The sequence below is a fragment of the Rhamphochromis sp. 'chilingali' genome (genome assembly GCF_963969265.1).
Source record: "Rhamphochromis sp. 'chilingali' genome assembly, chromosome: 17".
Classification (NCBI taxonomy): domain Eukaryota; kingdom Metazoa; phylum Chordata; class Actinopteri; order Cichliformes; family Cichlidae; genus Rhamphochromis; species Rhamphochromis sp. 'chilingali'.
In genome coordinates this window covers 2,390,151-2,407,039 of record NC_137944.1, presented here as the reverse complement: position 1 = coordinate 2,407,039, position 16,889 = coordinate 2,390,151, and the positions used below count along the sequence as shown (strand labels likewise).

Sequence of the window (16,889 nt, the reverse complement as noted above, 5' to 3'; positions counted from 1 at the left end):
TTTATTTATTTTCATTGTAAGTGGGCTAAAGCAGTTAATTAAAAGTAGTCTAACATAAATGCTGTAATTTGATTACTTTAATAAACATGTGACTTGGATGGATTGGATGCTGGCGTGACCACAGTGCACACGTCTGCTGTTGCTCACAGTGGTCCAAGGGACGCTCAGGGAGTTTGTGTGTTCGCTCACACACGTGAAAAATTAGAGGGGACATTGTTCACCAAATGACTGATTATGTCTGCCCTAAGCTGACACCAGCTTGGAGCCTCAAAACACAGTTGATCCTAGAAACAGCATGATGCACTTGGTTTTAAAACCCCCTGAAGACCCCACAGCTTATGCTTGGCTGCGTTTTTTATTGATTTTAGCTCTGCTTTTAATACTATCCAGCCTTTTTCAGAAGCTAAAACAGAGGACACACAGCTCTATTATTAAATGGTAAAAAATTCTTTTTTCACAAATGTTTTAAAAATGGTTGTATAACTATGTTGGTTTTCATGTTGGCTGGGTGGGCTCTCTCAAAAAGTCATGCTTCTGTCTGAGCATTTTTGTGTTTCCTGTTTTAAGCACGTATAAGTATAATTAGACACAAAATAATAGCGTGGTCTGGAAATTTCTCAGTAAAATGGAGGCTGTTAAAATTGGTGCAGGCAGCCATGAAAATTATAGTCCAGAAAGCCCACAGCCCTTATCAGAACAGTGTGCATTACAGCAAGCCACAGGAATTTTGTGCAATCTAAGTCATATCCTGTACTTGCAATATGAGCTGTTACTTTCTGACAGAAGATTTGAAAATTTAAAAGGTTTAAGAATTCATTTGTAACTTGCTCGATTAATGCTCTGAATAACTCTAAATGGTTTGTAGTGGTGGTTGTTGTAATGCTTGTCCTGTTGGAGTCCAGAACAAATGTCCTCTTTGGAAACAATAAATTACATTAAAAGAAACGAATGAATGAATATTTCTGTGGAAGCTTCTGATTTGATCCTACCAGTGCTTAGGTTTCTGCTATAGTCGGTTCCTCATCTGATCAGCAGGGGGCAGCAGAATATAACATAAGATAATATTTGGAATTTGTCCAAATTTTTCAGTGTTTAAAAAAAAAATCCTAATGTAGCCTCAAGGTTCACAATAGTACAAAGTCTGTAATAAAAGATTATAAATAAATTACAGAAATCATTTTACCATTTCTGAGATTAAACATTGCATTCACATAATGGGCTTCTTGTTTAAATATATTCTCATTTCTTATAGACCTGACAGAGATGGCTCTGTTACCTGGACCAAAGGGCTGCAGGAACCAGGTGCGTCCTGCCCTGCCTGGTGAGCTGGCTGCAGGTTGAGTGGGGTTGAAGCCTCGGATCGTCTTAACGTCAGCCTTGTTGTCACCTGTAGTGGGGATCTCTAGCACTGGAATGACAGTGCACTGGTCCAGCAAGCCATCAGATGTCATCACTTCAGTGTAGCCATCTTCACAGCCGCACACACCCGCCTGAAACAGGAAAGAGAAATTTCATAATGCAATCTGTTATATGAAACTATGTAAACGAAACTCTGAGCAGCAGAGATGTGCCATAGGTAACACAAGGAATAAAAGTTTCTGGAAGTCAAATTATTTTCAAACTGCTTTAAAAAGGGAGAAAAGACGGCTTTGTGGTGTTTATTCACAGCAGATACCAATCAATCAACTTTTTCTGCTGCTTTCTATATTTTCTTTTTCCTTTTTATGGTTTGGTTTTGGTATCTGACCAATTCATTGCATTACATGTAAAGTTGATAAACTATGAGTTTTTGAAAATCCCCAGATTAACTTGAGTTGTTTTGGAGTCTGTTTTAGAGAAGTTAAGTCTTCCTGATAAACATGTAATAAGAACACTGCCTGATGTCAAGCAGTAACTGCTTCTACAACTGTCGCAGAGCGACTGCAACGGCTTTGTTGCCTTGTTTGAGGACATGTCATGCCTCTTTTCCACTAGTACCTACTTAGCTCAAACTGACTCGACTCGACTCAGTCTACGTCATTTTTAATTACAATTGAGTAAGAGTATAACAACCACCTAACGTGCATGGGGTTGTTATAGCAATGCAGCCAAAAATCCTGTGATGTCACTTGCATGGGACAAAAACAACACACAATCCAGGGCACTGAGGCCATTGTATACGTGCTGCTGCTGGTAAGTGTCTGGACTTCATTCCTGGACACGGTGCTGATTTTTGTGCAGCCAGTTCCCATGTTGCCAGGTTTCAAATTTTGATTTTTGTGAAGGAGTCGTTCTAATGCCTCAAGTGATGCCACTGACTGACCAGTCAGTCTGTTGATCAGATCAATTTAGATAGTTTGGAACCTGATCGAGTAGGTCCTAAAAAAGTACGTAGTACAAAGTACTGTCACCTAATGGAAAACCCTCAAAACCAAGTAAAGCTGAGCCGAGTAGGTACTAGTGGGAAAGGGCTAAGAGATCTTTGCCAGTGGACTGAAAGTCCTGGGAACTGAATGTCAATGAGTAAGACTGGTAATATAAGCTAGGGCTTGTCTATTAAGGGCCATTATTAAAGCTTAAACTAAATTCTAAAATGGACAGGAAGCCAGTGCAGCTAAGCCATGACTGGAGGGATATGCTCATATTTTTAGCACCAGTCAGCAGAGTTGATGCAGAATTTAGCATCATGTGAAAATATGTTAACAGAGACAGTGGGAGACTGTATAGTATAGGCGTTATTGTTGACAAGAGAACAAAATAACATCCAAGTCTTTTACATAAAACTTGAAATATGGGTTGAGATGACCTCAATTTCTGGCAGAAGTGTTTCTAGATTTGAAGCTGGTCTAAAACTGATTTGGTTGCAGTTATTCACAGAAAGGGTGTGGGTCACTATTAGACAGTCCTGAACCACTTGGCTGATAGTGACCCACATCCGTTTTCATACCTTGGCTCATGTGATTAGGCAGATGATCAATAGCGGGTCAACGACCCTCTTAAGGGGCACTCTCAATAGGGCTTAAAAATCTGGGACTCTCCACCATTTGCTCTTAGAACTGAAGAAGCTTCTCAGATGAAAAGTGAAAGGTTTTCAAGAAACTTTAAAAAGTCCTGTCGCTTTTCTTTCCAAACTCCATAGAGAGCTTGAATGTGTTTTTCATCATTGAAAATTTCTGAAAATGAAAAGTTGAAAATGCTGAAAAACCAATGCACCAAGTGCCAAATTTCAACCCAGCCCTTTGAACTCCAATTTTGATTTCTCAAAATTCTCAAAACACTTAACCATACCACTTACAGCTCCCAGGGACGTCAGTCAGAATGCTCTTCATAGACTGTAACTGTAAACACCAAGTTCAGCAGTGCTTTTAACTGTATGTTCTTATAATGAAAGTGTATCCATGACATGACATGAGATGCACCTATGACACACGTCTGTGAACACGTATTTCTATTTGTTTGAACTACACCTCTTCTGAGAACATGTTTTTGTGTTTGTTTTCTGTTGAAGGGCAATTTCACTATCAGTGTGTGACTGGCCTGACTCTTTCATACATACTGAAGAAAAGGTTTGAATTAAATTGACTGAAAATATTAATGCAACACTGAACAATATTAAGGTAAGTGAGAGATATGTAGTTCTGACTGACCAAAGTACAAACTTTTTTGATGAGTTGTGAAATTCAGTTGAGAAATGCATCAAAACTAATTAAAAAATATGTAGACACAGCAGTGCGTACAAGAACAATGGGAAATGTGTGTGGGGAAAATGTGTTCCACATTTGAGAACTACTCAAAGTGATCAAGAAAAACTGCAAAATGAATTACACATATGAATAAACATGCTTTAAGTCAGGTATCATTCTTTTCAGAATTTTGCTGGACTGCAGATTCTTCACTGCCAATTAAAGAACTGAAAGCATTGGCAGTTATTAATTCAATCTGATATTACAGCATGAAAACAGTCTGAGGAAAGCACTTAAAGGCCTTCACTCTCTGAGTAACAATCTCCAGGGTGGGCCATTTATATGGATACACCGTAATAACATGGGAATGGTTGGTGATATTAAAGTCCTGTTTGTGGCACATTAGTATATGTGAGGGGGCAAACTCCTCAAGATGGGTGGTGACCATGGTGGCCATTTAGAAGTCGGCCATCTTGGATACAACTTTTGTTTTTTCAATAGGAAGAGGGCCATGTGACACATCAAACTTATTGGTAATGTCACAAGAAAAACAATGGTGTGCTTGGTTTCAATGTAACTTTATTCTTTCATGAGTTATTTACAAGTTTCTCTTTGTTCACAGCCATTGACATGTCGAAGAGGTTAACACGTGAGGAGCGGATCGAAATCGTGTTGATATCTGGTGAACGCAGTAACCGGGTCATTGCAGAAGATTTCAATGCCAGACCCCCTACGAGACCACCCATCTCCCATGCTACAGTTAGCAAACTGCTTGCTAAGTTTCGTGAAACTGGTTCAGTGTTGGATTTGCCAAAATGTGGACGCAAGAAAACTGTCACTAATGAAGAAACATCAGTGGCTGTCCTAGCTTCATTCAGCAAGAGCCCACAGCGTAGCACTTGCCGCATGTCACTGGAGAGTGGCATTAGTTGAACATCCCTTCAGCGGATATTAGCTACTCACAAATGGCACCCTTACAAACTCCAGCTACTGCAGCATCTCAACGAGGATGACCCAGATCGGCGCACAGAATTTGCAGAATGGGCAAAACAAAAATTGGAACAGGACCCTCAGTTCACGCAGAAGATTTTGTTCAGTGATGAGGCAAACTTTTATGTGAATGGTGAAGTTAACAAACAAAACCATCGCTATTGGTCTGACACTAACCCACATCGGATGGATCCCTCCAAGACTGTTGGAACAACAAAGTGATGGTTTGGTGTGGTATATGGGGAACAACAATAGTGGGTCCATTCTTCATCAATGGAAACCTCAAGGCCACTGGATATTTGAAATTGCTACATGATGATGTGTTTCCCTCTTTATGCACTGAAGCTGGCACGTTCCCTGAGTTTTTCCAGCAAGATGGTGCACCACCACATTATGGGTGCCAGGTCCGAGCATTCCTAGATGAACAGTTTCCTGGAAAGTGGATTGGTCTTCGTGGGCCAGTTGAATGGCCCCCAAGGTCTACCGATCTGACCCCCTTAGACTTTTATCTTTGGGGTCATCTGAAGGCAATTTTCTATGGTGTGAAGATACGAGATGTGCAGCACCTGAAACTACAGATACTGGATGCCTGTGCTGGCATTTCTCCTGCGGTGTTGCTATCAGTGTGTGAAGAGTGGGAGAAGAGGGTTGCATTGACAATCCAACACAATGGGCAGCACATTGAACACATTTTATAAGTGGTGAGAAACTTGTAAATAACTCATGACAGAATAAAGTTACGTTGAAACCAAGCACACCATTGTTTTTCTTGTGACATTACCAATAAGTTTGATGTGTCACATGGCCCTCTTCCTATTGAAAAAACAAAAGTTGTATCCAAGATGGCCGACTTCTAAATGGCCACCATGGTCACCACCCATCTTGAGGAGTTTGCCCCCTCACACATACTAATGTGCCACAAACAGGACTTTATATCACCAACCATTCCCATGTTATTACGGTGTATCCATATAAATGGCCCACCCTTTAGTCTCAAAACCAATAGCCTGCCATCAAGAGCTAAGCATGACAAATGTTTTCGAAGCCAATCACATGGACATCTGGTAAATAAGAATCTCTTCCTTTGGGATAAAAATGCTCCCTGCATGAGTAATTAATAAGATGTACTGTAGAAGCATGACCTACTGACCTGAACTACTGAATAACATGAATAACCTCAAACAATCACATTTCTAAAGGTTTAAAAAAACAGAAATAAAACAGCAGCCATTCACAACTCAAAAGTCTAAGTCATGTAAGGTTTAGTCACATATCATGATGCCATTGCAAGTTTCACAATTTGTTAACAGCTTCTCTTATCAAATGTCTCAATATCTCGAAAATAAGAAACCTCCTGTCTCAGAGTGATGGTGAAAAACTACTTCAGTCATTTATTACTTCTGGGCTGGGCTACTGCAATTGATTATTATCATGTTGTTCTAAAAGCTGCCTGAAAAGCTTTGAGTTGCTGCAGCAAGAGTACTGACAGGTAATATAGAGAGAGTCCTTATTTCCCCCAAATTGGATTCTCTTCAGTTCTCCCTGTTAAACCCAGAATCAAATTTAATTCTTCATATTCAAGGTCCTTAATAATCATAAACATCTTATCTTAAAGACCTCATATCATCCCAATAGAGAGCTTTGCTCTTGGATTGCAGGCTTACTTGTAGAAGTAAGAAGCAATAATGATGTGTTCTAATATAATACAACTATGAAGCAAACAGCAGGCTAGTTTTCTGCTTGTCTCCAACTATATCAGAATGAGAAACTGCTCATGCTGTAATGATTGTCATCTACACTGAATTTAATATTTGTAAGCATAAGCATTTCATTTTTCAAATGATGTATGATTTGAATCTTATATTCAAAAAGCAGGTGGAAGTTTTATTTTCTAGCATGAAGGGTTTAATGAGCTGTTCACACGCATGTAGAGCCTGGCAATGGAGCTAAAATCGCTCTATTAGATAGGTCTCAAATCCACCTGGACAGTTACTCAGTGGCACAGTGGAAGCTGAAGATTGGATCTGACCACAGATGTAAGAAAAATGAATGAACTGACTTCATCATATACTCACCTCTGTGCACAGGGACTGTGGCTTGGTGCATGGTGGGTTACACGATCGGTCTGCCTTTGGTTTGGCTGTTGTAAGGCATCCACCTGTGGAGTAAAGTTCAAAAGGTCAAACCAGAGGTTTGATGTTCTGTTTGGTTCTTTTTTTGCTTATTGTTTATACTGAGTTATATATCTTTTTTTAATATCTTGAGCCTTAGTTCTTCATTTGAGTTTCTGTTTATTTGTCTTTGTAATCTACTTAGGGTTTACTTTGTATAGTCTCTTGCGTTGTTTTCATAGCCTTCCACCTTCCTTGTCAAGTATAAGTTATTTGCAATAAACCAAGAACCTCTCAGGTTGTGTCGGGTTTCCCAGCAGCACAAATCCTGTCACAGTGTTGACCAAATTCCCGAAGTGATTTGTCACACCTGTCGCATGATCCTTTGTGGATATCTTCGGAGCTGCAGCCAAGGTGTGCCAGTGGAAGAGTGGGCTCTGTAGCTGCTCCCAGCATCGCAAGGCAAGTTTAAGCACGTCTGTGATTTTGGATCATCTGGGCCTGTCCTCTAAAGATCACCGCTGCCAGTTCCTTGGAGAGCCAGATGAAAGCGTGTGATCGCCCCTTTGACTAAACTCAGAGGCTCTGGGAAGCTGCAGCGAGGTGGCCTCCCAGCACCCTCCATATTCAGTAATTCAGTATGTCCTGGACCTCAGTGGCAAGTGGGGCGTGTTGACTATGAAGTGTTGTGGTCGTACAGGGGTCACACAAATTAACCACCTCCTTAAAGCATGGAGAGAGGGAGAATCCATTTCTCCTGTTAGATTGGTAAAGGATAGAGATGAGTTGGGGTCGGAGGTGCCAACTTCAACCATTCCCACCTCTCTCCTTGTGACCACCTTCTAACATTGGCCCAGAGAGCAGATGTTGTGTGTCTGTTGTCTCCCCTGCCCAGTTGCACCGCTCTCATTGAACACCACTTTGAGACTAACCCTGGGGTGGTGCTGGTTTCACAGCTCTACGGGTTACCTGAACACAAAACGTAAAGAGTTCAGAGGGAATTGGCTGAAGAAAGATGGGTCTATGGATTTTTGATGGATTTGACCAAAGGTTACTGGCAGATTCCCTTTTCTCCAGAGTACAAGGAGAAAACGGCCTTTTCCACTCCGTATGGGTTGTACCAACTGGTCATCCTTCCTTTCAGCTTGCTGGCGCTTCGGCCACTTTCCAGCAGGTGCTGTGTCTGCACACTACACAGGCTGCCACCTATCTGTATATGTTATCATCCACAGTGACACCTGGGCAGAGCATATGCAGCGGGAAGTGTGTGGTCAGATGAAAGGAGGTACAGTATATGGGGTACCAACTGGGAGGCAGGCAGGTGCACCCCAGATAGACAAAACAGCAGCCATTGAATGGACTGATTCTTACATAGTACTTTTCTACACTGATCACTCAAAACATTTTGCACAACTTGCCTTATTCACCCATTCACACAAGCACTTTTCTCAGTGGTCTTTCTATGTAAGGGCTTCTATCTTACATTCACACACAGTCATATTCTGATGGATGCACCGAGAGCGTCTTGGGGTGAGTATCTTGCCTAAGGATATTTGGCATACAGACTGGAGCAGATGAGGATTGAACCACCAATCGTCATCTGGTTCCCATTTAATAGGTAGCCTGCTCTACCACCTGAGCTACAGCCACCCCTGAATGTTATGTTAAAATGCCCGTGAGTAGGCCATGAGTTGGGTAATGGGGCTGTGTGCCAATGGAATGTGGCTTTGCGGCTCAGCTGCAGGGGAGGGGTGTAGTCCAGTGGGTTCAAAGGCAGTGCCTGGGGAGGCTTGCGGACACAGCTGTCAGCAATGGTCTAATGATGCTTAGAATAAAGTAATGGGAATGATGTAGACAGTGTGCAACTGACACTGACAGAAAAAATGCAAGTCTGCAAAAGCATGGGGATCCAGCAAGGCTACTGAATATTTATTAGGTTGTGGGCTCTGGAGGAGAAATCAATATTAATATTCATGAAAGGAATGCCACTGCTTACAAGCAAAAATCTATGAAAAGGGAATAACAATGTGCATTGTGCCAATCACAGATGCAAGGGCCAGCACAGCATCTGGAGCATCAGATCTACTGATATTTCTTCATGTATACAAAAATATGAATGAATTGGCTATTTGGAAAAGAAGTGGATGCAAAGTGCTGATGGTGATGGACAGCAGGCTTCAATCATCACCGTGGCACTGCTGGGGATTGAAACACATCTGTTATCTGGATCTCAAATTCTCTTTCCAGTAATGCTTGTGGGGAAGACTGTTTTAGGAAAGCTTATGCACATTGTCACCCTGCTAATCACAGAGCAAATCCCCATGTCAAAGATTTATTGCGGCAACTCATGCACACACTCACATTTACATCTGCTCTGTCTGAGATCAGGCTGTAAACTGGTCTACAATGGCAATTTGAGCATTCAGTAAATCGAGGGTTTTAAAGAACAGGCACTGAATTGGGAAAAGAAAAAAGAACTGACAGGCAGACTGTAGCTCATTTAGTTCATTTGTTCACTCAGTAAACACGTTCTTATTACCTGTGACATTGAGACCATCTGAACGCTCACACCAGACGTGCCGAGACGAGCCTCTCCACGGTCCAGATTTCCACTTGTAATCAAAACATTCACCGTCTACAGAAAGGATATAATCAGATGTTTTTGTTTAAAAAAAAAGTTTTTTTAATTTAAAATTAAATTATATAAATTATATGAATATTGTCGGTCCTTTTCACCACTTTTATTTTTTGTGTAGCTTACACTTACATTTCTTAGTGTAAGAAAAAAAACAGGAAAAGGGGCAAAACTATATCAGTGCTTAAATGTCTGAATTAATTGCAGTTCACATTAAAAAACATCCTTTGACCGGGACTATTGTGACCTGTACACGGTCGTGCTTCAAGCTCTTGTTCTGGACACTGCAGCAGGTTCTCTGGATCCTGGGCCACCACGGCTCTGGATCGAACTTGGACTGAACCGAAGCCCAGGTCAGCTCCATTTATGCAGCTTAGCTGGCATGAACTCCAAACAGTCCAGTCTGTCAAGTAGCACTCTCCTACAGAACAGAAATCAGTTAATCAGCAAACCAAAATGCAACATCACTGTATGATGTAAAAACTAAGTTAGTGATAAACACAGTGTCCACAATTAAGAATCCATAATTAAAGTTTTAAGTGTTAAATTTTAAGTGATAAGTGCATATCCACAGCCTATTCATGGCTTTGGGAGATTATATCATGTGCTGTTAAAATGTAATATTAAGCTAGTTAAAGGAAAATAAAACGTGAATGAAATGGCACACAAATCTTACACATTATACATTCTTTAAAATGAGCATTATGGTAGCCATCCATAATGTTTAGAAAGGCACTATACAGTGGTTATTAAATATTTATACCTATTTCTGGGGGTTCCTTCCAGGAGAATCTTTAAATCAAGTTTGCAAACTGATTTACTAAAGAAATCAAAACAGCTGGTCTCATTTTTCCTGCTTGATATAGTGGAAGTCATCGTGTGTCGAGGAGGCATTGTGTCAGGGTCCTGGGTCATTTGACCCAGCGTTTTGTGTTTATCATTATTATCATACTATGTTCTGGTTTATTCTGATTATGTATTTGGGTTTAGACTTTGAGTTCTTCATGTTTTGGTTCTGTGCTTCCTCTGTCTGCCCGTGTGTTCCCTCCCTGTTGCTATGTCTGAGGTCTTGTGTCAAGCTCGTGTCTGTGCATACCTGGTGTTGTTTTTCCTGTTTTACTTTGATAGTCTCTGTCCTGTGTGTAGTGTGTCTGGTTTTGCTTCCCCTTGTCTAGTCAGCTTTGATTAGTCCCAGCTGTGCTCTCCTTCTGTGTCTCATGCCCTTGTTATCCCAGTGTGTATTTAAGGCCTGTGTTTCTCTGTGTCAGTGTCGCATCGTTAACGTCTGCTCACCATCCTCCCTCGCTGTGTGTTCCGTCTGCCTGCCTACTAGTTTAGTTTTTGTATTCCCAGTTCAGTTCAGTTTGTGCACAGCAATAAAGCTGTTTAAGTTCAGCTTTTGTCTTTGGGTTTTGGAGTCTGTGATTGGGTTCTTTTCTGCCTGCCCGCACACAGACCATGACACATTGCAGAGATTATAGAGCAGATGCTAGAAAAGTGAGACATTTACCCACTGTAAAAATAAACTTGTCAATCAGGCATTTCTGGTTCATTTTAGTCCTTCAAGGGATCTATGTTGGTAAATCACCTGCAGCTGAATATCATCTCTTACTTTGCACTAAACTCTGCGGCTCATGGCAGAGAAAGATTCAATGATTAGCATTAAGTAACAGCACTAGAACTGACAGGAAAAGAGAGCTCAAATAAAGGCGTTTAGAACATTCTGATAAATAATTGAAGTCATCCTCCCAAGAAGTAACAAGTGGACATTTTTTACAATCATTCTGAGACAATGTTTCCTGTTATAGTATTTATATATATGCTAATTTAAAGTCATATCCTGAAGGACAACGTCAAGATAGAACTGAAGGTCAAAACTATCCAAACTATGCAGAGGAATTTAACTGGATATGACATTATCTGGGGGTGATGTATAATGTGAAAACGTCCTAGCACAGAACCCTGTGGAATTCTGTGATTAACTATTGTGTGTAAGCAAGGCTCCTTATTTACATACAAAAGTCAGAATCCATCAGATGATGAAATATTTAAAACCAGCACAGCAGAATTTCTTTCAATATCAACAATTTAGTCAGTGTATTTAATAGTGAAGCACATTAACTGTAATACTTGTGTGAATAGTCTTGGGTTTGGGTCCAATAGTAACAGACAAGTTACTGTTACCTCAGCAAGTGACTGCTCTTTATTAACAAAGAGGCTGGTGGATTCAACAACAACCTACCTGGACAGGGTACAGTACAGGGTTCCTGCAGAACTATTTGTGTGTTTCCTTCTACTGAGGGCTCCAGATCTCCACACAGTTCATCGTCCACCGCACTACCATCCTGTCGACCTGAACCGTCTGACACAAAGCACGACACATTCCTGAATCTCAGACCTTCTCCACACCTCGCTCCCTAATGGAAAAGCAAACAGAATTACTAAATATGGATACAATTCAATCTACATTTAACTTCTGTAGTACAGTCAGCTTGCTGGTAGCTTTAATCACATTCAGCTACTAGGCCTTAAAATGATTTTAAACCATTTGTGTTAGTCCTTGGTAAGTTTAAAAATTAATTCTAAATATAGTAACAAACTACTGGTACTGGTACTACTGGTCACCTGCTGTTGGAAATGAGTTAAATATTAAACTATTATAACAATAATAACAATAATAATAATAATGATATCCTTCAGGTTAACATGGCAATTTAAAAGGAGAGGCATATAATAATAATAATAATAATAATAATAATAATAATAATAATAATAATAATAATAATTAGTCAAGACCAGAGATGGGCAGTAACGCGTTACTCGTTACTTTTTTCAAGTAACGAGTAAAGTAAGGGATTACTATTGCAAAAAAGGTAATTAGATTACCGTTACTTTCCCGTAGGAACGCTGCGTTACTGCGTTACTAAAACCGTGATTTTTTTGCGAGAATGTCTCACGACAGTGACATAAGCAAGTGCGCCGTTCGTGACAACAGCTGTGTGCAGATCAACAGTGCATCATATATCGAGTGCAGGAGAGAGTATGAGCGTGGAAGTACTGACCTTACTTTGAGTTTGATTCCATAAAAAGTGACAAAAACATTAGTGTCCGCTGTGCGTGGGAAGAAAACTTCTTTTTACAGCGAACAAAACCCCTAAACTTCCAAGCAAGCACCGAGTAGCTACGACGTAATGGGAAATTCACAGAGAAACTCGCGGATTCTTCAACTGACCACCTGCACCAGGGTAAACCTCCGCCTACACCACTGCTGCTTTACAGGTGAAAATAGAGCAACAGGACCGCTGAGTCTTTGACTTTATTTATTTTCTGCTGTGTTTTACTTGCATCTATTTGAAAGACTGAGTGTAAACACAAAAAATATTTTTATTTTATGTGCTGGAATGTGCAGAAAATAGGTTTAAATGTTAAACTAATTTATTCAAGTCAGAGAATGTTGCAGATAATTAAATTTTTGCTTGATGCATAAAGTTAAAAGATTAAAACTAATAAAACAAGTTAAAAAAAAAGAGACTTTTCCATTTGATTACATTTTGTATGATGGATTATGCAGAAAAAGTAGAATTGGGCTGAAAGATCTATCGCTTTATCACCTATTCAGGTTGTAAATCGTGTTTTTAAAAAGTAACTAAGTAACTAAGTAATTAATTACTTTTGAAAATAAGTAATCAGTAAAGTAACGGGATTACTTTTTTGGGGAAGTAATCAGTAATTAGTTACTGATTACTTTTTTTAAGTAACTTGACCAACACTGGTCAAGACATTTGTCATGTTAATTGTCCCATTTTTCATTTATAAAGTTCTTATGAATACTAAGTATAAATTTTCAATTCAATTCACTTTTATTTATACAGCACCAAATCACAACAACAGTCGCCTCAAGGCGCTTCATATTGTAAGGTAGACCGTGGCGACAGTGGGAAGGAAAAACTCCCTTTTAACAGGAAGAAACCTCCGACAGAACTAGGCTCAGGGAGGGGCGGGGCCATCTGCTGCGACCGGTTATGGTGAGAGAAGGAAGACAGGATAAAGACATGCTGTGGAAGAGAGTCACAGCGTGTCTTTTAGGGTTTACTAAATAGTGAAATGGCAAACGTCACAACAATGTTGGTTAAAGTCAGTCTTCTGGAAAGTCTGATGACAGCATCTTGTGAGACACCTTCATTTTGGACTATCCCTCCTCATCTAGGTGAGTATGTCAGGATGGTTTAATATGACTTTAATGGTTTTATATAATATTTTTTACGCTAGTAAAATTAGTGACTAGTGAAAATTAAATACAGTGTTTCACTATTCTGGTAAATATGTTGAAGAAGAAGAGGAAGGCTAATTGACCTCAGATTTGCACTCAGACCAGGCGCTGTATCTCCACCTGTAGCAGGGCTTCACCAGGCAGGGCTTCCACTGTTCCATTTGGGATGGACATGGCCTCCCATCACCCTGCGGAGCTTGGATCACTGTCCGTCTTCTCCACAGTTTGCCTGCCAAAAAGCAGATAAATGAATAAATTCAAATATTAATGGTTGGGTAAAAAAGAATAGGATAACATTAATTACTCGAAACATAAAGACCTCTTCCTTTGCTATGTAATGTCATGTAACGCTGTATGAGGCAAGGAAGGACAGGACCCAAAGTGTAGCACTCTCGGGCAGGACCAAACTCAAAGGCAGCTTTTTTGAGGAATTTACAGATTTATTTAACTTCACTAGGAAGGCAATTGGTACTATACTGATATACCATCCTACCCTGCCTTTTGATCTAACTAACTACTAGATGCTGATCTGTTAAATGCTTAGCTTCTCAAAAACTCTCAAAAAAACTATTTCCAGAATCAATCATTTACCCAGGGCGTACTAGTGCCATGTGCACATGAACATTCCTCTGTCACAAACTGCACAAAAATCCAGTAATCTGAACCACTCGAGGCAGGCTGTTCCTCCCAAACCACTCCAGGTCTCACTGTCATGTGATGAAGTAGGACAATGGAGTCACCAGGTGGGGAAACCTCCTGCACTATAACCAGCAAGTCCAAGCTAAGAGAACATTTGTAAAGCATTTGGACAATCTACATGAAGTAAAGGTTTGTAATTCCCACATTCACTTTTATTCCAGTGTTCATCATTCCTGTTAGAGCAGCTGAGCTGTGAACAGTTTCTATCTGTAAAATAACACAGTGCAGTGCAGATAAAGTACAGAAAACTTAAAAGGAAACATATATGATTAGAGACTGTTGGACTCAAACATTAGCACATAGTAGCAAAACACTACTGCGAAAAATGTAACTGGTTAATTCCAATTCTTCCCTGGATTTGTTTACCTGCCAGTCCACATGTGTGACTACAGCCAGACCATGGTGACCAGTCAGACAGCTGGCAATTAACAGGACACTCCACAACACAGGATGCATTCATTTGCCACTTTCTCTCCAGACCAAGCTGCAAAGAAATATCATTAGTAATCCATGAACTCAAACAGAACCATTTACAAAGGTTTAAAAGGCAAGCAGTACCAAACATCTCACCTCTTTGCAGAAGACGAGGTCTACAGATTTACCATCACTACGCACACAGTCCAGCATGCGGGTTTTGAATCCATTTCCACACACTGCTTTGTCACTGAGCTGACAGGTACTCCATTCTGAAGAGACACAGTAAAAGGTCAGCATAACAGGGGTGGCTGTAGCTCAGGAGGTAGGAGAGTAGGTCATCTACAGTCTGAAGGTTGGTGGTTCAATCTCTGGCTGCTTCAGTCTGTATGCCTGGGAAGGGCACTAACCCCAAGTTGTTTATTTCTGACCCATAAAATACTTTTTAATGACCGGGCCAAAGTTTCAGTTTAAACAACCGACATTCTGTTTTCCTTCCTTTAATTAATCCGTGCATGCTGGATGTACACTCAGTGAAGGATCGCAAGTCTTTTGCAAAGCCAACACAAAAAGACAATCATTCATGCTCACATTGACACCTATGAGGATTTAAACATACAGTACATGGAAAAAGCTCACGCAGGCACACAGTGAAACGGTAACTTTAAACAGAAGGGCACTGAACAGCTTAAACCCAGGATGTGCTTGCTTTGAATTTGCAGTGCTAAACACTGCACTACGCTGTGTCTTTAAATCAGGGGTCTTGAACTCCAGGCCTCGAGGGCTGGTGTCCTACAGGTTTAGATATCACCCTGGATCAAGTGATTAGTTCATTACCAGTCCTCTGGAGAACTTCAAGACATGTTGAGGAAGTCATTTGGCCATTTAAATCAGCTGTGTTTGATCAAGGACACATCTAAAACCTGCAGGACACCAGCCCTCGAGGCCTGGAGTTTGAGACCCCTGCTCTAAGTACAGAATTTAATTGATTTGCATTCATTGTTTTTATTAACATACATAATATCCCAACTTCTTTGGAAACAAATCTGAACAGGTTAATGCTGACCAGTGATGTTGTAGGTGTAGTGAAAGCAGTTCCTGTTGAGTTTGCATGGCTCTGTCTCTTCAGTCGGTGGACACTCCTTCTTTTCTCCTGGCTGTCGGAGCGGGTAAGCACTCCTCTCCCGGGTGCTGTTCTCACTACATGGCTGAAAAGCAGAGGGAAAGGTTCTGACTGTTTTACATAAGCACACATTAAAAGTGTGGAACATAAAGGCTTTTGATTTTTCTATGTTGGAGATAGACAGACAGAAGTAATTTGACTGAAATTTGAACTCTTTTGATGAGATGTGAGATTCAAGTGAGAAGTGCATCATATCTTGCATTGAAACACTAGCAGTTTGTATTGGTGAAATGTGTTCCTGATTTGAGAACTGTATTAACAGTAGTAAGAATTACTTTTCTGCTGTCACAATTGTGCCAAAGAGATCAAGAAAAAGTCCAAAACCAGAACAGAAGCTAAGCTTGTTTTTTTCACACACGAAGTCCTGAATGTTCAGGCCTAATTCATATATTCACCTTCAGAAGTCAAAGTCATTATCAGTGATAATCCCAACTCTAATTCTAACCCTCGGCAATCAGAATATTGTTTTTATTTCACAGTTAATCCAAGTTTTGGCAACAGAGAACTGAGAAAATGATCATTTTAACTGGCACACAGGAAAATCTATTCACATTTTTCCAAATGTGAATCCTATCCCAGCTACATTAACACAAGAGGTGCGGTACGCATAGAGACAGACAACTGTCCACAGTCACATTCTCCTACCATACCTATGGTACCTATGGTTTCTTGAGTTTCCAAAAGTAGAATGGGAACTACAAGGTTTAACTATCCAGTCCCTCTTCTGTGGACTAATTTTTTTCTGTTGTTGTTGTTTTTTTAAAAGGTTTAGATTGTTTGTAAATAAGAGCAACATAACAAAAATCCCTTTGTTATGTTGCTCTAAGTCTAGATTGGTGTTGGACTTTCATTCTTTCTTCTTTTCAGTCCTGACTTGTTTATATGGCACTTTTGCACATTGTTAACTGTCTTGTCCTGTTTGTTA

General features: G+C 40.3%; 1 protein-coding gene across 2 annotated transcripts in view; it reads right to left on the bottom strand.

The window, feature by feature from the left end:
* Positions 1 to 16,889, bottom strand: part of thsd7aa (thrombospondin, type I, domain containing 7Aa) — a 237,446-nt gene that overhangs the window by 65,222 nt on the left and 155,335 nt on the right. For both annotated transcript variants that reach the window (XR_013969369.1, XM_080863183.1), the window contains exons 17-25: positions 15,848 to 15,989; positions 14,938 to 15,053; positions 14,734 to 14,851; positions 13,752 to 13,897; positions 11,641 to 11,815; positions 9,646 to 9,819; positions 9,303 to 9,398; positions 6,728 to 6,810; positions 1,277 to 1,490 (exon numbers count right to left, since the gene is read on the bottom strand). Coding sequence is in view for 1 of the 2 variants with exons in the window: in XM_080863183.1 (XP_080719309.1) it covers positions 1,277 to 1,490; positions 6,728 to 6,810; positions 9,303 to 9,398; positions 9,646 to 9,819; positions 11,641 to 11,815; positions 13,752 to 13,897; positions 14,734 to 14,851; positions 14,938 to 15,053; positions 15,848 to 15,989 (1,264 nt within the window). In the remaining variant the exon portion in view is untranslated. The remainder of the gene's footprint in view (positions 1 to 1,276; positions 1,491 to 6,727; positions 6,811 to 9,302; positions 9,399 to 9,645; positions 9,820 to 11,640; positions 11,816 to 13,751; positions 13,898 to 14,733; positions 14,852 to 14,937; positions 15,054 to 15,847; positions 15,990 to 16,889) is intronic.